Genomic DNA, 26,381 nt, shown 5'->3' with positions numbered 1-26,381 from the left:
CTGTATTCAGTCATTGTGTAGAAAAGGTTCCATAGGCATTACCTAAACAAATAGGCATTGCAGTGTTCCAACAAAGCTTTGTTTATGAAAACCAGGGGCCAAATGTGGTGAGTTCCTGAAGCTGGGGCTACAAAGTGAAAAAAATCAGGAAAATCCCAACTGCTGTGGCAATTATGTTTTTGGCTGGAGAGAGATCACATAAATACATAAAGAGATGAGTAAAAACAGATACATCCCATCTCATTGTAATAAGTGTTCAGAGATGCTCGTTCTCACTAAGAAAGTGACATTTGACCAAGAACTGTAGTGACCAGCTGTTTGGCTTACCCAGAGCTGTCCTGGTTTTAGCACCTAACGTCCTATATCCTGGAAAACTTCTGTATTTGGCTAACCTAACATTTTTTGGACTTCTCACGGAGGTAGAAGACTAAACCCTACCAGAATGTCAAGAGAGAGGCCAGACAAGGGAGTGGCCACAGCTTTGCTCTCGAGACACACAGAGAGAATGGGGGATCAGGCAGTGGCCAGGATGGCCAGAGCACACTGGGCATGGCCCGGGTGGATGGACAGCAGTTCAGAGACAAGGTGGGAGGAGAAGGTCCTGAGAGTCCTGTGGTCCCAACACAGGCATTCGCTCCTATTGTGAGCAGCATGGAAAGGCACTAGAGTATTTTGAAAATAGAAGTGGCATCGTCTCATGTACAATTTAAGAGGATTACTTGGCTGCTGTGTTGAGAAAATAATAAATGGTGAAAAGCACAAAATCAGAGAACCTGTCGGGAAGCCATTGCAGTGGTCAGAGTGGGGGTGATGTTATGTTGAGAGGTGGCAGGGCTCATGGGATGTGAAGGAAGTAGAAGTCATGAGTGATGCCATGTCTTTTTAACTGTGCCTCTGGGAGAGTGGAGCTGCCATTATTAGACATGGAGAAAACAAACGCTTCAGACTTGAAGGAGAAGGATCAGAAGTATATGACTTGGGAGTAAGTCTGGAATGTGTTTAGGCATCCATAGGGATGTACCATGAGGGAATTTGGATACATAAAACTGAGTTCAGGAGAGAGATCTGGAATTGAACTACAAATTTGGGAACCTTCAGCATACAGATGGTATTTAAATCCATGCAACCAGGCCTGGATGAGACCAATAAGGGAATGAATGTGGTCAGGGAGAAACAAGGCCCAAGGATGGGATTGTAGGCACCATGCTAGGGATTGGAGGGTGATGTGAACCAGGTGGGGCTGAGTATAAATGGCCAATAAGATCAAAGCAAGCATGAGAAGAGCAGTTTGTAAAAGCACTAGTGAGTGGTGCCTGGGTGACTTAGTTGGTTAAGCTCCTGACTCTTGATTTCGGCTCAGGTCATGATCTCACAGTTTTCCAAGTTGGCGCCTTGTGTCAGGTTCTGCACTGGTAGTGTGGAGTCGGCTTGGGATTCTCTCTCTCCCTCTTTCTCTGCCCCTCCCCACTCCCATGATCTCTGTCTCAAACAAAACAAGCTTTGTAAATAAATAAACAAGCTAGGGAATAAATCCTATGCATGCATTGTACCAGTGCCATTTTAAAAGTTTTGAGATGGTTCAATATACGCAAGATGTAATCACTGGTGGAAATTTTGAGAAGGGTACGTGCAATCACCCTGTACTATTTTTGCAAACTTTTGTGAATTTGCAATTATTCCAAGACTAAAAGAATAGTTTTGGGGCTCCTGGGTGGCTCAGTCGGTTAAGCGTCTGACTTTAGCTCAGGTCACGATCTAACGGCTCGTGGGCTAGAGCCCCGCATCAGGCTCTGTGCTGACAGCTCAGAGCCTGGAGCCTGTCTTCAGATTCTGTGCCTCCCTCCCTCTCTGACCCTTCCCTGCTCATGCTGTCTCTCTCCCTCTCTAAAATAATTAAAAACAGTAAAAAAAAAAAAAGAATAGTTTTAAAAGCCTAGTGAAAACAATGAAGGAACAGGAAATGAAGGTAGTCCAGTGTGGTGGAGAGCCCGTGTGACATGAGAACTGACTGCAGGATTTACTGGCGCTGTTACCTGAAGAGCCCCACTGCAGTGGGCCAGCAAGGACAAAGTCACGACTCACGTGGGTTCAGGAGAGGATGGGAAAAAATGGAAGGTTGCAATTATAGACCTTTGTTAACATGTGTTACTGGCAAAGGGATTTTTAATAATAGGGCTAGAGATTGATGTGGAATCTGGAGGTAGATGTGGAATCTGGAGGTAAATGTGGAATCAAGAGGCCGTTGCTTTAAAAATTTTGAATTGGGGAAATTATAACATGTCTATATGCTGAGAACAGTTGTCCAATAAAAAAGGAAAATGGTCATTTTGAGAGAGGGGAAAGTGGTAACACTTTGGCTTAGGACTTGATCAGGGACGAAAGCAAGAGCACAAACAGGTGTTAATGCTAGGTAGGAGTCACTGGGGTGTATACAGTATGGATAGTTTATGAGCAGAAGTACAGAGAGGTGACCAGAGTGTTGATAGATCATACTATGTCTCTTCATAATTTAAAAAATGTTTATATTTTTATTTATTTTTGAGAGAGAGCAAATGAGCATGGGAAGGGTAGGGGCATAGAGAGAGAGGAAGAGAGAATCCCAAGCAGACTCTGCACTGTCAGAGCAGGTCTGACATGGGGCTCACACTCATGGACCGTGAGATTATGACCTGAACCAAAGCCGGATGTTTAACGACTGAGCTGCTCTAAAATGTCTCTATTGATTGCCTCTGTTTTTAGTAAACCAGAAAGAAAATCACCATAGAAGGGTAGGAATATGGTAGGAGACATTGGCATGTTATGCATGAAGGAGGTATGAAATGGTATTTCCCCCAGAAAGAAACCAAAAATGGAAGGAAATTAAGTAAGAATGCCATAATTAAATGCCACATTTTGGATTTGGCCATCATTTGAAAGTTAGACTCATCTACAAAGTTCTGGTTTTGCTTTTTCTCTAGCCATACTTACCTAAATGTGAGTAAGTGTGGATTTTGCCAAAGTTTGGATTGAAAATGGACTAAGGCATTTAAATAATGGCCATGAAATCTAAGGATGTCAAGGGGAGACATGAGAACATGAGGGAATAAAAGTGGAAAGGGGCAAGATCAGGGAACTCGAAGGCCTGTGGGTTCAAAGAATTGTTGGAGTTCAGGTGTTTGGGAAAGTGGCCTAGACATATGAAAAGATGAGGGCTGATCACAGGACTCTTCAAATGCAGCTGTGGAAAATGATCATGCATCATGTTGAAGAGATGAAGGAGGAGGTTGGGGATAAAAGGACTGTGGCTGGAGGGTTGGAGGAGGGGGCAGGTGAGCTGAGAAGCCAGCCTTCAAAGGATTGTCTGGCATTGATATGGAAATAGCAAGAATTAGGCCAAGCAGGGAGTTGCAGAAAATGGCAGTGAGCCAGAGGTAAAAATCTTCCTGGAATAATGGAAGTGCCCCAGGGATTTTGTAGATGGCTAGAGGGAGAAGGTGTTGGATTCTGGGGATAAAAGACTCAAGCATGGGGCACTTTAGGGAGGAAAGAACCAAGTATCTGGAAGTAGCAATGAGTTGTGCGTAGGCAGACACTTCATCCAGCACCAAGGCCAGCAGTTCCAACAGTGACCACTTGAGAGGTCTTCATGACGCGCAATCCGCAGAGGGCATCCAGGTTTCCATCAGAGAAGGACCGGGTTGCCTCAGAAATGGGTGGGATGCAGGGAATTTTGCTGATAGTTAGCCTTGAGTTTCAAAGGACCTAGCGGAAGACTCAAGAGCTTGGGAGGGGGAGGAAGTCAGATACATGAGATGTGCAGACCTTTGAGGGGTCGTGGGGTGACCAGGAGATCTCTGCTTCTTGAGGTGACTACAGTCCCCAAGGATAAAGGACAATCTGGTGGTCTCAGGTAGTGCATAAGTGATGGTGTCTATAGAAACAGTGCCAGTGGATTTGGGGCCCTCCTGCCTTCCCATCCCCAGTGCAGTGGGTACCTTGTTGACCAACACATCTTTGTGACTCTCTCTCCCTCTGGAATCACCTCCCTCCTGGTGAGAGCAAAGTGTGGGCAACACAGTCTTACCCAGAGCAGCGATACCTTTAAAACTTATGATAAAGTGCTCAAAAAATAATTTCACAAGCTATCGTGGACTGACTGCTTCATGCCAAGCGGGAGAAAATAATAATAGCAAGTTTTATGGAGCAGGTAGCATTTGCCTGCATTGTTCCAGCACTTTCCGCTTTTGAATGCATTCACCCCTCCCATCAGCACTGTGAATAGATACCCATTATCTCCACTTACGGGTCAGCACAGAGAAGTGAAGATGTTGTCACACCAAAGTCAGTGAGAGAACTCACTGGCTTAAACCCAGTGCTCCTGACCTCAAGGTTGTCATTGGTCCCAGAGTTATAACAGCCTGAGGCAAAGGACCTTAGAGAATATCTCCTAGTCTTAGAAATTGAGCATGATGCATGTGCTTGTGTAGATATTCCTTTTTTTCTTTCCTGAATATTTTTCCTTATAATTTTTAAAGTTGAGAAGAGTCTACACATCCAGTTGTGTACGCTGCTTTTTATAAATTTAATATTCTAACTGAGGAATTTACTGAAGCATCTTACAAATGCTTGGTAAACACGTTCGTGGTCCTGTGGCTTGGATGCATCATACTTTATTTAATGATTTATCTGTTGTTAAACTTTTAGTTGGTTTCCATTTTTCTTTATGATAAATATGGCACAGTATGTCTAAATAATGTTTTATTCTGTATTTTGAATTATGCCCTGAAGATATAGTCCTAGCAACATTTATACCCAGGCAAGGCACGTATGATAATTTTAGAGTTTAGAATAAAACTTTGTAAAAGTTTGGAAATTCCTTAGGGGAAATAGTGTACTCTGATTTCTGCTTACACTCAAGATTATTTTCCCTACTTACAGAAATCAGTAGATTCAAACACATCTTTTATTAAAAACCTTATCTTCTTCTTGGATTAAGTTGATGGCATTCAAACTCCTTTGAGCTGTAGCATTTTTTTTTTCCCAATCGCAAGAGTTTGTGAACCTCAATATAGGAAACTGGTTTAAAGGAATGACTCTGATGGAAATTTGGTTTCTCAGCCAAAGCCCACTTCCGTGGCTCTGTTTTGCTAATTGCAGCCTTTACATGGAAGTCATGGAAGCACTTTTTAAAATAATGAATGACTCAATATTGATACTCAAAATTTCATTAAAACATTGTATGGTAATTTTCACAGTCATGGATTTACCTGGAAGTTTTGAACCTAACTTCATTTTCTTTCTGAATAATGTGGAAGGAAGAAAGGAAGGGAGGAAGGAAAGAAGGAAAGAAAGAATAGGAATTAAAATAGCATTTACTTAATCAGATCCCCCAATTTTCACCTTTCACATAAATCCCTCTGATAGAGCAAAATTAATATTCAAGTAAGATGTTGATACATTTTATTCACAATATCCATGGAGCTTGCATTAGATTAATATAACTATTTAATATTGTTCAGAATTATTTAGTTTATTTTAGTGGCTGTCTGTCTTAATGCATTTTGCTTTGTGTGTGTGATTTCTAAGTTTACATTGGATGGTTAACTCTGGAACTTGAAATGATTTCTCCAGGTGCCAGGAAGCTTGCTCTGGGTCTCCTTAAGGTTTTGTTTTGATTTATTTGCTTTCTCTGCCTGCCTTGACTTTATCTCTTGAAATTTCCCTGCTGCTCTGTTGTGTATAAAAAGAGCATTCCTGGTCTCGTGGCTTAGCTTCTTGCTGAAAACAAACAAAGCCAAATAAACATACCAACTAAACCCCTCATGGATTGCTACAGTGATAAAACTTCCTTGGCAATTAATTTTTGTCTGAAATATCTCTACTTAGAGGCTTGCTGCCGTTTTTAGAGAATATTTTTTAAACCGTATACTTGAAAAAGCCACATATTTCTATAAGTAAGCATGCTTCCTACTGCTAGTCCTAGAAATGGAGTAGTTGGAGCCGTGCATGCCCCAGAATTATGTTTTGTCAGAGTCACACCACACAAGAGGCACATTCTCACTGACACAGCCACAGGGAATGCTGAAATCATCACTCAGTGAAGGAGGAAGAAGAGAGTTCATGGAGCTCTGGGCTGCCTTCCATGAGCAGGGACGTTAGTCAGTCCAAAGACAAGCTGATGAAGCTCAGGGCCCAATGCTCTGCACTCACCGAAGTGCTAAGAAGTAGCCGGGCAGCGAGGAGATGGGAGTGATGGAAAGCTGGTGGTGGTTCACACATAGTCATCAGAGAAGGTGGGCCCGGAAGCGGGGGCCTCACTTGGGGAGGGCGAGGAGACCAGAGGCTCCGGGGCAGGGGCACACTGATTAGGCAGTGTGGTTAGAACAGAGGAGAGAGTAGGGGAGAGAGAGGGGCACAGAGCAAGCCAGACAGGCACTGGGCACGGGGTCAGATCACAGAGAGCATTGATTTTATTCTGAGTGAGGACAGAACTGTAAGAATTTGGAGCAGAAAATTTTAAGATTCAAGTAAAATTTAAAAAAAAATCCATCTGGCTCATTTAAATGAAACAGATTACAGAGAAATAAAGAAGGCAAGAAGAGAAGTTAGTTCTGAGAGCTCCTGTGTGTGTGTGTGTGTGTGTGTGTGTGTGTGTGTGTGTGTATGTGTGTAAATGATATTGAGAAATGCTTCCAAAGGTCTGTGGCTGTGCGGTTTTTTCTAAATCTGGGTAGTGATCTCTAATGTTGAGGCTCTTACACGTAATTTTCAAATAAAGCATTCATTTTTAGCATTTTATTTGTGAATAAACAAAGTACTGGTGTTTATTATTTTTGCATTGTTACTAGCTTTTATATTAACGGGTGAAACCCGCCTTGTGAAAACACACATCAGAAATTAGGGGCTGCTCATATGAGAGAATTTACGTTACATGTGTCACACACATACTTTCTGTCACAGTCCTAATCCTGGGGTTAAAGATACATTACAACAAGGACAATAAATCTCTTGTGCCCTTGCCGAGTTTTAGGTTTCTCTAGAGGTAAAATATCTTAGTTTAGAAAATTTAATATCTCTTTCCTAATTAACTTTATTTACCAAGGCTATTCTCTGTGAGAAAATCCATGCAATGTGTATCAAAAATGAGACCATTTTCAAATTCTATTGCAGCTACTCTAATTATTTTAGATGATCTTATATAAATAGATTATTTAAGGGAGAACACCATCTACATTTTTCTTATATTTTCATGTATTTAAGGAAGTCACATATGTAATTGATTATTAATTTTGACTCCAGGAAAGCTACACAGCATTTTAATATGGTTTTAATTTCTCCTGTTTAAAAAGCTCTATATAGTACCGCTGAAAAGAACCAGGAAAAAAGAACTAAGTAAATTCATCTAAGTAAATGGTTCTCCACAAGGGACCGTTTTGCCCCCCAAAGAACACTTGGCAATGTCTGCAGACATTTTTTGTCAATACAGTTGGGGATATTTTTGGCGAGTGGTGGGCACAGGCTAGGATGCTACGAAGTTTCCTACAATGCACAGAACATCCTGTTAGAACAAAGACTTGTGTGGCCCAAAATGTTAACAGTGGTGCGGTGGAGGAGCCATTTAATCATAATTTAAAAGTGGAAATTGCTTTGCCTGTGTTACTATTTCTTCTAGGAGGTGCCGTTAGTAATGAGACGCAGGCAACTTCCAGAAAAGCGTCATCTTTATCCATGTACATTTCCTGGGGAAATGCCTGAAAATGAATTGTGAATGGATATTTTATAACGGTGGTTACCTCAGACTTTCATAGCTTCCCCTTGGAAGTTGGTGATGTAATGAAACAAGAGGACAGGGTATAATGTCTCCGTATGTCTCTTGGAGCCTTTCAACTGCGATAATTTATCTTTGAAACTCTTAAAGATCTTTGCTGCTATTGCTGCTCTGTTACTCTCTGTGTTACAAATGACAGTGAAGCGCAACCCACAAGTGAGGACTGAGCAGCAGCAGAGTCTGTCTCCTGCCGCTGTGAACACACACCAGCTAACTCACTGTCTTGGCGCAGAGGGAAGGCCGTGGAAACATCCCTGCTTCCTCCTCGGGCTTCACCAGGAGAGCAGCAGTTTCACTAGGAATGTCCGATTTCCCGTAACGTAATTTAGGCCACTTTTTACCACCATCTGTGGGCTTCAAAATATAATAGGGCATGTGATTTTGAGATGCGTTGTGAGATTTTGAGGAACATAAAGAGATTCATTATGAGGAATGTGCCGATCCCATTGCAGAGATAAGTCCAGCGGGGGTTTCAGGAGAGCCAGTGATGTAAGTTCGTTCCAGCCAGGATCCAACCAAGAAGGTGGGAGAAGATGGTTGTCTCGGCTTCGAGACAGGCAGGCAGAGGGCATATTCTTTACTACTCAGCCTTTTGTTCTACTCTGGCCTTTAAGGAACCAGGCGAGGCCTGCCCACATTGAGTAGAGCTATGTGCTTCACTGTATCTGCAGATTCAAGAGTTACTCTCTCCTACACACCTACCCGGAGTAAGACCCAGCTAAATATCTGGGCACAGGTTGAATATCAAGTTGAACATAAAATAAACTCTGATGTCTATAGTTTCGTGGCCTAGGTCCCAGGAGCGCAGAGACTTTGAGATTTGGATGTAGGTGGAATTTGGGGGGAGGTGATTCAGAACTCAAAGTGAGGTGGTGAGGAAGTGAGGCAGGAGAGTGATTTTAAAGTGTTGATAAGCACACACCTTAACACCGCTCAATTCGTTTTGCTCTTATGCAACACAGAAGTTATACCTCTATTAATGTTTTGTGATAACCTTTATACTGATCGATTTTAACACCACTTACTTGATCATGTTGATATTTTATGACTTTCTTGACACACTCTAGATGCATGTTTTTCATAAGAAACTAGAATCTCACTTTTGACCATTGTGAATAGGAACAATAATTTTCTCCTACAGTTTGAAATGATTCAATAAATGGTGCAGATAAAGGACTTAATACAGAATATCAGGCACCTAAAATGTACTCAATAAATATTAAAACCTCAAATTAAGTAACTTGCCAAAGATATGAACATCCTGCATATTATCCCTAAAGTATATTATCAAACTGCCCAAAATTTCATATCAATAAACACTGATATCAGAAGCAAAGAAAAATGTTAATTTCAGCCTTATTTTCCTTTTTTAAGAAAATGCATTGTAAAACTTTGTTTCACCCTTGTTTTAATTTTATTGTGAGAATAAGAGTGTTTAAACCTTTACCTGTGTGTAGAATTTCTGAAATTAATTCTTGTTTAAATTGTCACTTATGATCTTTTCTCCATCAGTCTCTTTGTGTAATTGTTCTTTTTTAAATTTCTTTAATATTTATGTATATTTGAGAGAGGGAGAGAGAGTGAGGAAGAGAGAGAGACCATAAGTGTGAATGGGAAAGGGCAAGTAGAGGGAAGGTCAGAGGACCTAATGCGAGCTCTGAGCTGACGCAGTGAGCCTGATAAGGGGCTTGAACCCACAAACCATGAGATCATGAGCTGGTCAACTGAGCCACCCAGTCGCCCCCTTTGTGTATGGTTCTTAATGTGAATCACAAAAGTATAGAAGGCATCCCTAGGCCATGTTGCAATTTTTTTCATTGTCATTTTTTAATTTTGAATCATTTTTATATGTCTATTTTGAAAATAATGTTTTCATACAGGTAAGTTGGTTTAAGGTAATGTTTCTTTTGCTTCAGTCACATAATTTCTGTTTTGGTGACATAGTACATTATTTGACATAATACAGTATATTTATTCTGCTGATTTAGTCATTATTTTATACTTTCATTTTAATTGATGTAATTCATATATATTTTCTATTAGGCTGTTTCTAGATGGTTTAAAAAAAATTCCCAGTCACTTTGTTAATACAGTCTTCTCCCATCATGGATGATGCTTATCTTCTCATTTACTGAGTCCTGTGTATTTGGGTCCTCACAACAACCTACACTATGAGCAAAGGGGCTCTCATTTCTAGTAACCAAAGTATTTATCATAAAGTTATATTTTAGAGAAAGGCAGTTTAAACCTTTTGCAGCAAAACTGGAAGTTCACAACTAATATGATTTCCAAAATTAATTACAATTAAATACATTTTTCCCAAAACCAAATGTGCTTTGGGAAATGTTTACTCGGTTGTTTTCCCTACATGTGTAATTACTCTATTGATAGATTTTTATACACCTAAAAATAAAACTTTAATTTCTTTTTAAAAACATTTATTACTCTAAAATTATAGTCATGTTACCCTCCCTCAAATATTATTATGTGTACAGTTGTGTGAAATGTTACAGTTTAGAAAAAAATTCACTTATGAAAATTGGAAAGAAAAAAGTTAAAATGTTCTATTGGAGAAATATTGGAAGCCCCATTGAAAATTACTTTTAAATACCCCCACAGACACAAATACATATGCAGAAATATGTTTTTACCATTCTCTGTCCTAAAGAGATTTTCTGTGATACAAGTTTTTATCCAGTGAGTGACATGAAGTATTTTTTGTTTTATGTGCTTAATTCTCAAAGATTTCAATTAGATTATCTAAATGGCATTCTGTAATATTTTATGTGAAAGGCTGCATTAAGAAATCATAATAAATCCTGCATATATTTAGCCTGACATAATTTTAACTGTAATCCATTTAAAAATGTTCTCTGGGCATTAAAATATCTGAGAAAACACAATGGTGATTGTAGGTTTGGGAGAAATGTATTCTTTTCCTCTCTGCCAATTTCTTTTTTTATTCTCTTCATTTCCATTTTCTATTCTTGCTTGTCTTTTATCATCTACTCCTATTTCCAACAAAGTTGCCATAAAATTATACCACACATCCGCTCCTGTAATATGGCCTCAAGTCTTCTCTGGAATTAGCGAGCAGGGTACTCACTCACCAGCCCGTTGGCATTTCATCCTCCATGCTCTGCTGGAGTCATCACATGAAGTCCTAGGACCCTGTCTAAACTTTTAGGCTCCTTGCATCAGAATTGGGAAGTAAAAGTGACCAGGGATGTTATTCAGCTCAACTGCTCTCGCATTAAATGGAAGGCGGATGTCTTGCTGAGAGGGAAGGTCATGTGATCTGAGCTTCTATCGGGTGGTCAGCACCAACACAGCTCTATCCCTGTTAAAATATGAAAATATCCCCATGGCAGTTAGTGTATATCCACTCCCGGAGTCTCTGGAGTAACCAAGTCACCCCAGCTTCTGAGACACTTTCTGCAGGTCATCAGACTTTCCCCTGGGAAGGGCACAGGGGGGTTCCAGGGCTCTGCTGTAGGCCTGCTGCTGACCCCCGTCACTTCCGGTGGTGCCTGCCCGCATGTGCCCCTGATGGGTATGATGTCATCTGCTTAGTGAAGATTGGCACACAGGCTTCCCAGAACCAACCAATGTGCTGTTTGCCCCGTCCACTCTTAGTCCATACTCCTAGTCTGTTATACACACAAATACACCTGTTTCAAAGACTTCTGTTTGTTTATATGTTTTTAAATGTTTAATTTTTTATTTTGCTCGAGAAAGTGCATATGTGACTCAGGGAGAGGCAGAGAGGGAGAGAGAGAATCCCAAGCAGGCTGTGCCCTGTCAGTGCAGAGCCCAGTATGGGGCTCCATCTCACGAACCTTGAGGTGATGACCTGAGCCAGAATCAAACGTCAGTTGCTTAACTCACTGAGCCACCCAGGTGCCCCTCAAAGTCTTTAAAATCATAACCAGTGCCTCAGGGCTGAGGTTACCTTTTCAGAGGTCCAGCAAGGTTTGATAGGAGTTATTTTTCTCCTTTATCACTTTGGAAGGGGGGGGAATGCTGTTCACCACTGAGTTGAACTACAAAGCATTTATATAGTTTCAACTGACAGAGTCAAATTAGTGTATTTGATTTAATCATCCCGTCACAGAATTGGATTTGGTCACTTTTATGTCCACTCATTGATGATTTTTTTTAATATAAGAGTGCTGTAATTCTTTGATTTTGCATTATGTTGAGGTGACTTTCACAGCATATGATAAAACTAGAGAAATAAGATCAGTATATAGCATTATGCTATGTGTGTTAACGATCATGCATGTGTTTATGACATGTTCATACATGAAAAACTATATTGCTATAGATATGTGAATATGTAAGTATATATAGTATGTTTATGTATACAGTTGTCTCATCAGGAGCCAATGCAAGTATCTGTTCTACATGATCCTGTCTAGGCACACAAGCTGCTAAAAGCTTATTTCCCCACATTGGTGACAGGCTGGTCATATATGAGTTATATTATAACATCAACACCCATAAATATTAAATCTGCTCTTTGGGTAGAAACTATCTGACAGGACAAAAGGAAGGAGGGAAGGAAGGAGGGAAGGATACCCCAAGACATGCCTTACCTGTGTTACAGTTTACTATGTACATAACATTTTATAATCGATGCTCTAGGTTCAGTAACAGGCATGTTTTACTCAATGGAAAACTTGACCAGATCGGTGCCCCTCAAACTAATACTTTAGTGCTAATTTCTATCTTAAAGGCATTTTGTCAGTGCTGACCTTTTACTTGATACTTCCCAAGTTATTCCACTTTGTTTTTATGCAACTATTTCCTATTCAGAAGGTTTTTATGAATTGATGTGTCTCCGTCATCATATTAGTCAAGAACGTACCTGAATTCAAAACCAAATACACAATCCAGAGCCCATAGAAAACAGGGTGATGCCTACTGTTAAGGGCACTGTGTTTTCAAAGCCAGCTATGAGTGAATTAATAAAACATGGCTACATACTTTTAAATCTCAGAGGAAGTTTTTGTAAGTTTTTATGAAGCTGTTGGTGAATGTCCAGTGTATGGCAACAGTGCATTGTGAATATTAGAAACGCCAAGATTTCAGCCTCTCCTGCAGTGGAAATTCAGTTAATAATGCAGGGTAATTGTTTTGACCTTTGTAAGTTTTCCACAAGACTAAATTGATAAATCAGAAGAAACCCTTTGTCATATTGAGACCAGCGATTTTGGGTTTGAAAAATATTTGTCACTGATCAAGAGGGGTGGCTTGTAGATGCACCTGTGTATGAAGCGGTCTTGAAACCTGCTTCCCTTTTGTTTCTGCCCCTGCCAGCTGAGGGAGCCTGTGGAGGGACTCTGCGAGGGACCAGCAGCACCATCTCCAGCCCGCACTTCCCCTCAGAATACGGGAACAATGCGGACTGCACCTGGACCATCCTCGCTGAGCCCGGGGACACCATTGCCTTGGTCTTCACTGACTTCCAATTAGAAGAAGGATACGATTTCTTAGAGATCAGTGGAACAGAAGCACCGTCCATATGGTAAGTCCTGGGGAAGACATGTGTTTACCCCACATTGGCTTGTATATGGCTCTCCTTGGACATTCATTGGCAAACATAAGTATTTTTTCTTTGCTTTGCTATTTTGACCGCTAAAAAGCTCTCTATATTGTGGCTGACCTCAGAGTTTCCAAGACGTCTTTGCGCCAATATTTGGAGCTGGGGAAGTAGGCGCACATGGGCCCTGAAACATCGCATACCCTCATTTTGGATTCTTACAAAGCAACAGAGATGATGGTAACTAAGTGAGCTAAGTTAGTCTTGGATTCGTCCCAGAGCTGATTCAATGTAAACAGATATTTTTAGACGATGGACATTTTAAAATGTCATGTTACCAACCATTTATCTACTGTGCTGTAGATCTACAACTGTGTATTTCTTTTCCTTCCTGACGATGGTGCACCTAGGAAGGGTCACAGGCGAAACCATAAGTACTAATGCAATAGACACATAAAATTAGTCAACTGGAGATCACTTCTCTGGTATGTGTGCTAGTGGAGACAGAAGGAGACCGGATCTGATCAATTCCAGCAGATCTAAGTCTTTGGTATTGCTTGTGAGACCAGCCTTAGTTGTGTCTATGAGTGCAGCTGAAGAGGGAGAATCCAAAGAATAGATGTTTGGAGTCTTTATGCCTTGAATTAAGACATTTGTCGTGTGTTGAACTGGTTTTTGTTTTATTTCATTTCCTAGTATTTTTATTTTATTAATTCTCTATTTCAGATCTTGAATGATAAGCTAACTTGAATATAGTTTCATATAGTATAATATACATATATATTCAAATTAGGGTGTAAGTCAGAGGAGATGTTGGCCATTTATACATTGGTAGAGGAGAATTTGAAGTGAGTGATTGTGGATATTTCTGTGGGTTCAAGTTTACATTTCTGTATAAAGACTAAAGGATAAAAATATCAACTCTGAAACATGACATAAAATTAGATCACCTGTTTTAAACCAGTTATTTAAATTGAAATTTATTTTTTTTCTAAGGCTCAAGACTCAAAGCAGAGGGTTCATTCTAACAAGTGAATACTTTTCTTACATTAGTTATGCTGTGATTATATTAGATGTTACCTCAATTAAGAGAAAAATAACCACTACCTGTCTGGTCTTTGCTTTATATTTGATTCATCTTAAATAAGACTTTGAAATGAGCAAGTTTACCCATTTGTTTACTTTGTGTTATACAATTTTAGACATTCAAGAATTGGTTGAGAGTATCGTCTCCCTTTGTGTGCCGTCAGACTTAGTGGAACACTTGGTGAACATAAAGCTGGGCATCCTGGGTTCTCTTCCGTGTTCTGCCAAAAATATCCTTGTGACCTTGGACCAGTCTCATAATATTTATATAAAATAGGAGAGCTTTGAAGTCATCTTTGGAGTCAACACATTTTTTTTACTTTATTTATTTATTTTTTTAGTATATAGCTTATTGTCAAGTTGGTTTCCATATAACACCCAATGCTCTTCCCCACAAGTGCCCTCCTCCATGACCGTACCTTCCTGCCCCCTCCTCCTTTAGCCCTCAGTTTGTTCTCAGAATTCAAGAGTCTCTTGTGATTTGCCTCCCTCCCTCTCCCCAACTCTCTTTCCCCCTTCCCCTCCCCATGGTCCTGTTAGGTTTCTCCTGTTAGACCTATGAGTGAAAACATATGGTATCTGTCCTTCTCCACCTGACTTATTTCACTTAGCATGACACCCTCAAGGTCCATCCATTTTCCTACAAATGGCCAGATTTCATTCTTTCTCATTGCCATGTAGTATTCCATTGTATAGATAAACCACATCTTCTTGATCCATTCATCAGTTGGTAGACATTTATGCTCTTTCCATGTTTTGGCTATTGTTGACAGTGCTGCTATGAACCTTGGGATACATGTGCTCCTATGCATCAGCACTCCTGTATCCCTTGGGTAAATCCCTAGCAGTGCTGTTGCTGGGTCATAGGGGAGTTCTATTGTTAAATTTTTTGAGGAACCTCTACACTGTTTTCCAGCATGACTGCACCAGTTTGCATTCCCACCAACAGTGTAGGAGGGTGCCCGTTTCTCCACACCCTCGCCAGCATCTATAGTCTCTTGTTCATTTTAGCCACTCTGACTGGCGTGAGGTGGTATCTCAAATACCTGTTGAGTGCATGTTCTTTGTCAACAACTAAAGGAGACCCAGGGATGTAACATTTTTAAAATAACATGGTTCTCATTTTCGAAATTCATTGCAATATAAAGTATATGGTGAGTGACTGTCGGAAACTATATGATTAATTTTAAAGGCCTTGTTTGCGAGGGGTCCTGCAGTTTGTGGGCACCGACTGACCACCTTGCTGCTAAGATGTCAGGTTGGGAAAGAGAGAAAAGCGAGGCATCTTTGACAATGATTTTTGAACCCATGATCAGGACAGCTTCTGCCAGACAGACTTGGTTTATGTAAGAGAGGAAACGTGGAGGTGCAGATGTCCGTGTCAAGGTCTGAAATAAAAATAGGGCATGTGAAATCAGAACGAGACACAAGTCTCCAGAAGGGCTTGTGGCTCATACGAGCACATTGTGACTTCCCACCGAGAGGCACGAGCTCATCCATTGCATTTGTTTGAATTAAGAGTGGCGAGCGGGAGCTTAAGGATGTTGCCTGAGTCCTTGCCCGTCTCTTCCTTGCTTCTCTGCATTGATTTCTCTCACGCCCCCCTCCTCCCTGCCTAATCTCTGGCGGTGTGATCCCCTGCTACTTGTCCCCAGCTACTCCAGTCCTGGACTCAGGAAAGTGCTGAGGAAGGGGCCAGGGGTGAGCTGCAGCAGCGTTCGGTCTGCATGTGAAGTGGGGCCATGGGCTGCTGGGAGAGGGGAGAACAGCAACTCCTCACCTTTGTCAGAGAGAGCGGCATGGTGGCCAGGACAGTGGCCCATCTTCTTGGTGTCAGGATTCAGGCTAGAGGACACGGTCCACCTCTCTGAAATAGATCTAGGTATCTTCCAGGGCTCCAAGATTGATGGCCTGCGAACAAATTGGGGAAAAAAAACAAAAGCCAGAGCAGCTGTTAGGAGAGTTCTTGGTGGGAACTTTGACCCTGTTTGTGTTCCTTGTGGTCCAGCAAGTGGGGTGTCCTGTTGGGCTCAACGTGCTCTTTCTCTCAATGGCTATTATCAGATAGAGAGTTGTGTTCATAGTATATTCTCGTGAGGATTTGCAGTGGCCTTTTGGATTGCACAAAAGCCCGTGGGGGTTCCTGTTAGCATCATCGTTTATTGATGAAGACGCCGAGGGTAAAGCTCACAGAGCTCGTGGCTGTGCTAGAACTCAAGCTCAAGGGCTCTGATCCAAATCGCATTTCCGCCTCATCCACTGCAACTCCTGTAACGGGACAGTCCGGGTCTGGACTTCATGCTCCCCTCTTCTCTCTTCCGGGACTGTGGTTGCCACAGTGCTAAGGACCCGAGGGGTGCGTTCACACGCACGCTGCCTCGATACGGGGCCAGGGCAGGGACAGCTTGTACGGGTGACATTTCACGTTTATCAGAACTACAGGAGAGCAGTCTTGATGTGGCCGAGGCACTTCTACCCAGGACCCCGCTCTCAATTCCTCTTCTGTGGAGGCTAGAAAGGAACAGATGGTTTTCCTAAATCGGTAGTGAAGCATCCAAGGGGAACACTTGTAATACAAAACAGAATCACTTGAAGTCCGTTTTTAAGATCTGTACAAATGCATAATATGGCTTATCTCAGAAAGACCATTATTTTACTATAATTTTAGCTGACAGTCTCTGAAATGTTCAGTGGCTCAAATTGGTATGTTTAAAAGGCGTATCATTGCTGCACTTCACGGAAGATCCTAAGTAGAGTGCAGGTGGGTGTGCCCCCCCCCCAAGCCCAAGGTTACAGAGCAGCGACAGTCGGTCAGTGTGGAAGTCTGAGTGTGGAGTGCGTGTGCACATATGATTTTCCAATAATCTATTTTTCAAATACAGAAAATACAAGCAAAGGCACTTTCAGGAGAAGCTACTTGGAAAATTGTTAAGGACAATAATAGGATTAGCTTTATTTTCATTGAATTTGGAGAGAAATTACCAACTCAGCTATGTTTTATGCAAGGGTAACCATGGCTACCTTGGAGCAGTCTAAATGTGGTGGATGATGTAATGTGCCAAAATTATCCGTATATTAAATGTGGAGGGGCTCGTCATTTAAACCGGATGTACTCTGTATACATTAGATAGGGCTGATATTTTTTTTCTAATCAGGTTCTAATTTTATACAGGTTGGCTTTTATCAACACCCTACTTTAACAGAGAGCTGCCTTTTCTAATTCTCTTTGCAACATGCTCTAGCAATTACGATTTTTCTTGCAATTAAAAACATGGTTAGCAGGGAAGCTAGCCAAGTATTCTTTATTTCTGAACTGATTTGATGGTCTAGCCTATAGCTCATAACTCTGGAAATATCAAGGAGAAAGAAAATTGATTTCATTTCAGAGTTAACCTACTGTGGTGTCTAAATTAAGACGTGGTGGTTAAAGGGGCGAGGAACAGATAGTCTCGACAGGAAACAGCTAATGGAGCCTTTACAGTCTTTCAAATATGCACTCCTACAATGAGAATAATTTATCCATCCCCTTCTGTGACAGGTAGCGTGTGAGTGGCGTAGAGAAGGAGAGGAAACAAAGAACAGAAAAAGCATTTAAAAAGCATCACGACAGTGCATCACTTCCTCAAAAATCTTCAATGACCGAGCTTCAGGCCATCAAAGCAAAACCCAAATGCCTTAATGTGCCATTCAAGGCTTTCCAGTGCACAGGCAGCCTCCCTGCATACGGCCACTCCTCACCCCAGGCATCCTGCTGTCTTGCCTCACTGAGCACATTCCCGTCTTCACTTAAGCCCATATTTGCATCCCTTCCAAATGTGTTCAGGTGTTTGTAAATCCCAAGCCAACCAATTTGATGGGCATTCGATCACTGTTAATGCTGGTAGGGACCCATAGACTGCAGCTCACGGAAGTCCTACAAGCGGGCCGGTTTGTATGATCCCTTCCCCTGGAAAACGTCACTGATAACCAATGCAGGAATGCTTCTGGGCTGCTTTGGATGGGGCCTGCCTCATTCTACCAATGGAACATCTGTCACTGTATGGTTTCTTAAGGTTTCAGTTCAATTATTCACTAACCGGTATAACTCCACCGCTTTGTCTCTCTGCGTTGTGCGAGATGACACTGGAGGCGACCACCAGAAGTTCTCTAACTGCACTTTATTTTGTTCCCGTTAACCGAGCATAATCTCACTATTAAATCAATCTAATCAGGGACTTGCTAAAGCCAAAACAAAACTTCAAAGAAACTGGAGAAGCTGAGTGAGCTTCAAAGAAGCCTTGAAGGGTCAATTAACACCTGCAATGTTTATCCAACTTGTCACTTAATTGAGACATGACTCGCTGCATATTTAATTTCTAATGAGGAAGGGTTACAGGGGTGTCCACGGAGTGATGGACTCCCTGGAATGAACCTTTCCACTCCCCTGCCCGAGGTAGGAAGGAAGGGCTGGCCCCTCTCTCCTTACTTTATTTAACTGTTCATCTTGAAATCATTTTACAGAGAGTTGCTGCATATCCTAAACCCACCCCCTCTGATGTTAACATCTCATCCAACCATAGTATCATGATGGCAACCGGGAAATTCGCACCTCCGCCGGGCAGCTAGCTAACGGAGAGACTGATTTGACTTTTTCCGTCTGTCCTGCTGGTGTTTGTTCTCTGCTCCCGGAGCTCCTTGGCATTGAGCTATGCCTCTCTCACCTCCTCCAACCTGTGACTCTTGTCAGTCTCTCTTTGTTCCCATGACCTTGACTTCCCTCACGCCAACGAGTCAGTCCGTCATGTAATTTGGGAAGGGCAGTGGCGTTGTGCAGCAATACGCAGACTATATAACAAGGCCCACTTAACCGCCAGTCAAAATAACTGGGGTTTCTTTCTTTCGTGTTTTCCATTTTAATTTAAATCAGTAATCATAGTCCACAAAGTTCTTATAATATATGCATGTCAGCAGTTTTTGTGGACTTTTGTAACTGCTTTATTTTGTTCCCATTAACCAAGTATAATCTCACTCTTAAATCATTACCAACTTATGATTGCATAACATAGTAAGCATAACATAAACAAGAAACAAATATCACGTATGTATGTACGTATGTATTTGTATAGATATGTGTGAATTTCTGTGTATTGTTTGCATATATATGTATATATACACATGTACATGTGTTTGTATATATACACATACATATGTACACACACGCACGTATGAATTTGTTTTTCCTGAACCTCTACACACTGGCCAGAAGTCTAAGGGCATAATTAACCTGAGATGATTTTAGCCCTTTTCCTAATCCCCTCTTCGTTAAAATTTTTATTCTCAAGTTAGCTAACACACAGTGCCGTCTTGGCTTCAGGAGGAGAGCCAGTGATTCATCTCTTACATAGGAACACCCAGTGTTCATCCCCAAAGGGCCCGCCTTAATGCCCATCCCCCACTTACCCCCTTCCACCCACTCCCAGTTCGTTCTCTGTATTTAAGACTCTCTTATGGTTTGCCTCCTAAACCCCTATTTTAATCAAAATATTTTCATAAAAATGTACTTGAGTAATGTATTTCTGTAAACACTGTACTGAATGGTAATACTCATCAATTGATGGCCATCCACCAGACCATGCAAACAACAGGCGCTACGTAGAGACGCTGCCTTCCCCATTTCAGAGATGCGGAAACTTAAACCCAGCAGAGCTCAGGGTGCTCTCACACAGCTGCCCGGTGGCACGGTGGGGACTTAGTCGTGAGCCGAATCTCCAGCCGTATTTAAATGTGTCACGAGGGTACTTCTAGACTGGATGTAAACCAGGAGAGTCAATGCAGTGTGCTGGCACTCCAACACCAGCCCATCTCAGCGGACCCCACGGGGGCGGAGGCCACTTCAAGTCCTCAGTCAGCCCTGTGACTTTCTGCTGTTGTCATCGTGAAATACGCTTCTAACGTTTCCTTTATTGTGTGCTGTTACGTATATACTGAGCTAATAACATACACGTTATCTGTTACGCATACCTTAGGGTCCAGTTATAATCATGGGTGCTATAAGGATTCTAAGATGGGACGCAGCTGACGGGTCTGCAGTCATCAGAAAGATACGTGCTAACAGTGTAAACGTTAAGGTTTTTCTGTACAACTCTGACTCCCGTGCAGTGCGGGCAGGTGCAGAAAACCATGGCCGGCTCAGATCATTGCAAACCTGTGTTACCCCCACCGCCACCCTCCAAAGAGAAATAAAGGAACATTTATTTGGTAACAGCTCACTGTAGCAAATGGAGAATTCCTACCTTGAAGTGTGACATTCTTTTGCCTGCAGCATCCAAGACATTTATTTTTTTCTGGGATTAGAGGCCCCCCTCCACCATTTTGAAATCCCTTTGCAGAGAAGTTGCCGAGCTCAGAGTTGGTGTGTATCCTGAAGCCCCTCCCTCCAAAGGTAGCAACCATGGTATGATTACGGTAAAACCAGTTGTGTGCCCTCTCTGCCCGCCTCTCCCACTGGTCCCCAGTGGCCCTGGGACACGGTGGCAACAAAGGCGTCTCTGGAAGTGATGTTGGTTGCGTACAGGCAGGCTGTGTTCGCAAAGGTTCCAATCTGGGTAATTTTTTAAGGCACTTACTCCCTCTCATTCTCCCAGGCTGCACCTTCCACAGGCACTAGGGGTCTTTCCTGTGGGAATTCCCCCGGAGGCCAGCAGGAGGCGCTCTGACCGGCCAGCACAAAGCTTGGGTCTTATTCTCAGTCTTCCAGCCTGTGGGCCCTGTTCAGTCCTGGCAGGTGCACCAGGGGAAGGGGCCTTGCCTCCCAGGCCCCCTCATCCACAGGCACCACTGCACCGCACAAATTAAGTCCGACGTGGCTGTTTGCTCAAAAATGTCTGAAATCTCACCCGACTTGTTCATCTTAGGGTAACTTTCATTTCGGCCAGAATCAATATCCCAAATTTCAGATGTACGCGATTGAGGAAATTAAAACGTGGCCTATTCTAATTAATAACTATTTCCAATATAGAAAATTGGTATTTATTTAATGGTGGTAGTGACGGAGAAAAGGGGGTATTTTCTCCTACAGCTGCATGCACGGTGACCAGACCAAGGAGGAACAGAGGAGGAAAATAAACCACGTCTGCTTCCTGACTGTGGGAGCTTTGGAAAGCTAGATGGCTACCCCGGGGGAGTCCCCCCCCCCCCGTGTGTCTGCATCACAATCCACAGAATCCACAACTTTGTCGCAATGTCGCTCTTGTCATGACAGACTCCGCACAGCTTGACCTCGTTTTGTTGAAAAATACATTTCCTTTAAATTATTTCTGTTGAAGACAATGGGAAAATGTTTCCCCTTTAGGGAATTCATTTTGCAAAATACATGTTTTTTTTGTTGACTTTTTGTTTTTTGGTAGTCACAGGTCTGTCATTTTGCATGTGGTCTTTTGTCCAGGAAATGAAAGAAGTACAATTAACATTTTTAAATAAATTTGCCTTTTAAAACCACACTGCCTTTCATAGAGAGTTCTATTTTACTTATTCTCAAGTAATCACTGAGGACTTTCATTTATTCCCCTGGTCAATTTGTACCTCATGGTGATCCAATTATACATTTTGAGATCTTCATTTAAAGTTTCTCTCCAAACTCTGAATATCGAATTTTTCTTTCTTCTTAAAATAAAGGCTGTATAATTTCACGGAGGACTGGTTGGGAGAATAGGGTAATTTTGTGCAGACCAACACTCCTCCGACAAATGTGATCTTTAGCTGCTTAGATTCATCCTAGCGGCACATGATGCAATGTGAGGCTGATAGCCCTTTCACTGAGCAGGGGCTGGACCCATTAACATTTCCCATCTTTTGACTCTAACAAATAAAAGCACCTACGTTTTTCTGATTTGAAACCCTTGAGGGAATTATAGTATCTTTTCGTAACAAAGATCTGCACCTTGGAGGCTTTGATTCTCATGCATGGTCAATTTTAGCATCGCTGGAACATGAGAAATCAAAGGCAGTCACTTTATCATGTGGAAAAGAAAGCTGCATCCTACTCTGCCTGCCCTGCGCGCTCCATCGGTCGGTGCAGAGAGAGGCTGGGTCTCCTCTCTGCTCTCAGAGCTGGGGAGCCGGGCTGGGAGGCCGGGGCCGAGGGGCGAGTGGCCCCTTTGATTCCCCCTGTTCCTCCTGGAGCAGACGGGACAGAAGGTGGCCAAGGCAGGACTGTGGATTCGGATCTTGGTGTCGGTCAGTCTTGGGCTCTTGTCTTAGTCACGCGACTTGGTGAGTTTGAGGACCTAGAGTGGATCTGCTCTCTGCAGGTTGCAGATCCCCGTCTGTAAGATGGAAATGATCGCGACAGGCCCTTGGAGGCTTGTTAAATGGGCAAATGAGGGAAGGTTTGTAAAGCCCTCAGCGCAGTGCCCGCAACACGCAGCGATTTCTGTAATGGGCTGCATGCTCGTGACTCTAAGAAATGGTCCCGTACGAAGTTCAGATTTCTACCTAAGAACATAACTTTTAAAGTGAAAACCCATGGGGCGCCTGGGTGGCTCAGTCGGCTTCGGTCGGGTCATGATCTCACAGTTCGTGGGTTTGAGCCCTGCTTCAGGCTCTGTGCTGACCGCTAGCTCAGAACCTGGAGCTGCTTCGGATTCTGTGTCTCCCTCTTTCTCTCTGACCCTCCCCTGCTCACGCTGTCTCTCTCTGTCTCTCAAAAACAAATAAAAAGCATTAAAAAAAGTGAAAACCTTGATAAAACAAACAACAAAAGAAAAACATATGCACAATTTTGTTTCTAACTTATTCTTGAATTAAAAGGCTATTTTCATTAAATAAGTTTCAAATGCTTGAAATTAGAAAATCACTCTTCTATGTTGGACTTTTAAAATGTGTCTCATCTTTGCTACAAATCTTGGTGATAATAAAATCTACAAAATAATATTGCTTTAAAAGAAAAGTTAGAACTAAGAGGCTGACCCCGATTTGGTTTTGGCAATGTGTTTGACCATAGTAAATCATTTTTAATATAATATTCAAGGAGATCACTGTATATACCATTCAATTTCTGGAAATACAAATGCTATATGTGCCCAGATCATTATATTATTAATGGTATACAACTTATTTTTTTTTAAGTGGGATCAATAGAATTTATACTAAAGTATGGATGAAACTACTTAGCAAATACTGTTTGAGTACGTAGCATGTGCCAGAAGTCATGACATGTGCTAGTCTGGTGTTTCTCAAATCTGTGTGTGTGCAGGAATCACCTGCAACCTTCTGGAAATGTAGATGCTGACTCAGTAGATTTGGGATAGGTGAGATTTTTCATTTGTCACAAGCTCCCAGGTAATAGCGAGGCCACCGTTGGGTGAACCAGATGAGCAGGGAGGGTACAGAGTTTTTGTGGATGACACATATCTGACAGTGAGATGACGAGGGTCCAGTCTAGTTAAATTCCAACCATCGACTGCACCTCATCATGCACTGTGTCCTCAGAACTCACTCGTCTTGTAACTGGAACTCGGTGCCCTTTGACCAACGTCCCCCACTCCCCCAAACCCTAGCAACCACCATTCTATATCTGATTTTATGAGTTCAACTTTTTTTTAGTGTAGATTTCACATGTAAGTGATTCATGAAATAACATCCAGCGTCTGTCTTTCTCTGCCTGCCGTTTTCCTTGGTATATTGCCCTTGGGGATCCATCCCCACTGCTGCAGATGGCAGGATTTCCTCCTTCTGTGTGGCTGGATAGTATTCCCTTGTACACCTACACCATGTTAGCTTTATCCATGCATCTGTTAGATGCACACGTAGGTTGTCCGGCTGCTGTGACTAATGGTTCAGTGAACTAGGGGGTGGCTCTCACCTTAAGATGATGATTCCTTAGATTTCTGTTTTTGATATCTTCCTGGCTGGTGTGACTCAGAGATCGGGTAGAAGACACCGTGTTCACCAAACGTACTTGACAATGATACCTGTCTTTATGCCAGGATATGGGTTAACGTGTGGGAATAGGCGTCTGCACAGGGCTGTGCCTCTCAGTGTGGTGCAGTCACCAGTCCAACCTCAGCCCTCTGGTATTTACCATCCATTGTGTACTTTGAACCGAGAGTGACTGGACCCCAGCACGCCATTCCCTCCCGTGGCGTCAGTCCATTTTCTCTGTCTAGAAAGTCTCTTGCGCTGCCAGGAAAGCCCCAGTAATCCTCAAGGCTGAGCTGCTCTTGTCAGAAGGGAGCTGCCTTGGTGAAGAGAGATGCCAGGCTAACCATTGTACCCTTCCCCTCGGAGCTGGGTGATTTGGCTTAGTTATCCAGACTCCCAGATTTTGTTTCCTGACTATCAAATGAGGTTAATAACCCTCATCTTGCTAAGCGAAGGTTAAAACATAGGTCAAGATCTACCGCCACACCGAGTACAGAGATGCCTGATAAACCGTATCCATTAGCGACCAGGATGCTGTGGATGAAAAACGACAAATGAGCAATAGAGGTAATGAGATGCTGTCAGAGCTTAAGGAGAGAGATGTGTTCCCTTGTGAGGTCATCAAAGAATATTCCACAGAAAAGTGAGGGTTTAACATGCACCCGGAGAGTAGGAAAATAAAATTTAAAAAACATTAAAAAATTTTAAAATAAATTTAAATAAATTGACATGGGACAGATTAACAGGAGGAAATTACATTTAATTATGCATGTAACAAGGAATCCACAAAACATCAGAGATTCCAAAGACAGGCAAAATCAGATACGTGTGCCATTTTGGACTCTGGGGAAGGGAGTAGGGGTCTGAGGCTTGAAAGGGAAGGAAGGCAACTCCCAGGAAAGATGGAGAGAGCACATGGTGGTTAAACAGATATTTTCTGGGCCGCACAGAGACAGCGGGACCAGGAGGGGACTCAGATCAGGCAGGCCTCTCCAGGTTCCTTCCCGATTCACATTACACCATGTTTATCGGTGGTGATAGCGCTCCTCCTGGAGAGACTCCCCAATCTACATTCCTGTACACAGTGAGCCTGGGTTGGGGCAGCAAAAAGAAAGACCTGTCAAACCTTTGTTTAAAAAAAAAAAATTCAGCCTATAGGTGCCTGGGTGGCTAGGTCTGTTAAGCATCCAACTTTGGCTCAGGTCATGATCCCACAGTCCATGAGTTCGAGCCTGGCTCTGTGTATCTGTCTCTTCCTGCTCCTCCCCTGTTCACTCTTTCTCTGTCTGTCTGTCTCTAAAATAAATAAACATTAAAAAATAAGAAGATAATCAGCCTGAAATAATCCACATGCCTGAGACATGCATTTTGGGGTGGCAAATTTTGTTCCCCTTCAGCCTCAAATATTAGAAGGCCACCAGCACCCAACACAGGGAAATTGTTAGTATTTAAAAGGAGAGCAAGCAAGTAAGCAGAATTATGTGCATGTTTTCTTTAACTGTTGAAACACTGGTAATGGCCAGTTTTAAGCAGTGAATCTATTTGAAAGTGTGTGTGTGTATGTGTGTGACCCAACAAGAAGGTAGTTGTACATATACTTTCTTTTTTTTTTATTTATTTTTTAACATATGCAATTATTTTCCATTATTTACAATACAGTAGTTACAATGACACTCCAAACAGAAAAGCCAAGTAAAAAATCAAAACACCAACTTCTGTTTCATGTAATTAGACTTATACAGAAATTAAAAGGTTAAGTAAGAACTAGTTAATCACCTAATTTCACAACTATCTGAAGTGGCAATCGTTATATAGCAGCTTATCTATGATACATTCAAGATAAATGATACAATATATTACTTGTTCATGAGCTACAACACAGCCTGCTTAATACCTTTCCTTAAATTCCACCTCTATACTACAATATGCTTGAGGTCCATGCAAAAAAGTAGCTACCTTTTATATAGGAAATGGATGATTAAGTCTTTGGTGCTGTAAAAGCAACTTCACTTAAACATAACCACCCCCACCACCAAAAAAAGA

At 42.1% G+C, this 26,381-nt stretch overlaps 1 protein-coding gene across 1 annotated transcript in view; it reads left to right on the top strand.

The window, feature by feature from the left end:
* CSMD1 (CUB and Sushi multiple domains 1) overlaps positions 1–26,381 on the top strand; it is a 1,512,254-nt gene that overhangs the window by 582,405 nt on the left and 903,468 nt on the right. Inside the window, exon 5 of the mRNA XM_029933196.1 lies at positions 13,130–13,337. Within this exon, the coding sequence (XP_029789056.1) occupies positions 13,130–13,337 (208 nt within the window). The remainder of the gene's footprint in view (positions 1–13,129; positions 13,338–26,381) is intronic.

The sequence above is a fragment of the Suricata suricatta genome, chromosome 1 (assembly GCF_006229205.1).
Source record: "Suricata suricatta isolate VVHF042 chromosome 1, meerkat_22Aug2017_6uvM2_HiC, whole genome shotgun sequence".
Classification (NCBI taxonomy): domain Eukaryota; kingdom Metazoa; phylum Chordata; class Mammalia; order Carnivora; family Herpestidae; genus Suricata; species Suricata suricatta.
This window is presented reverse-complemented; position numbering and strand designations above follow the sequence as displayed.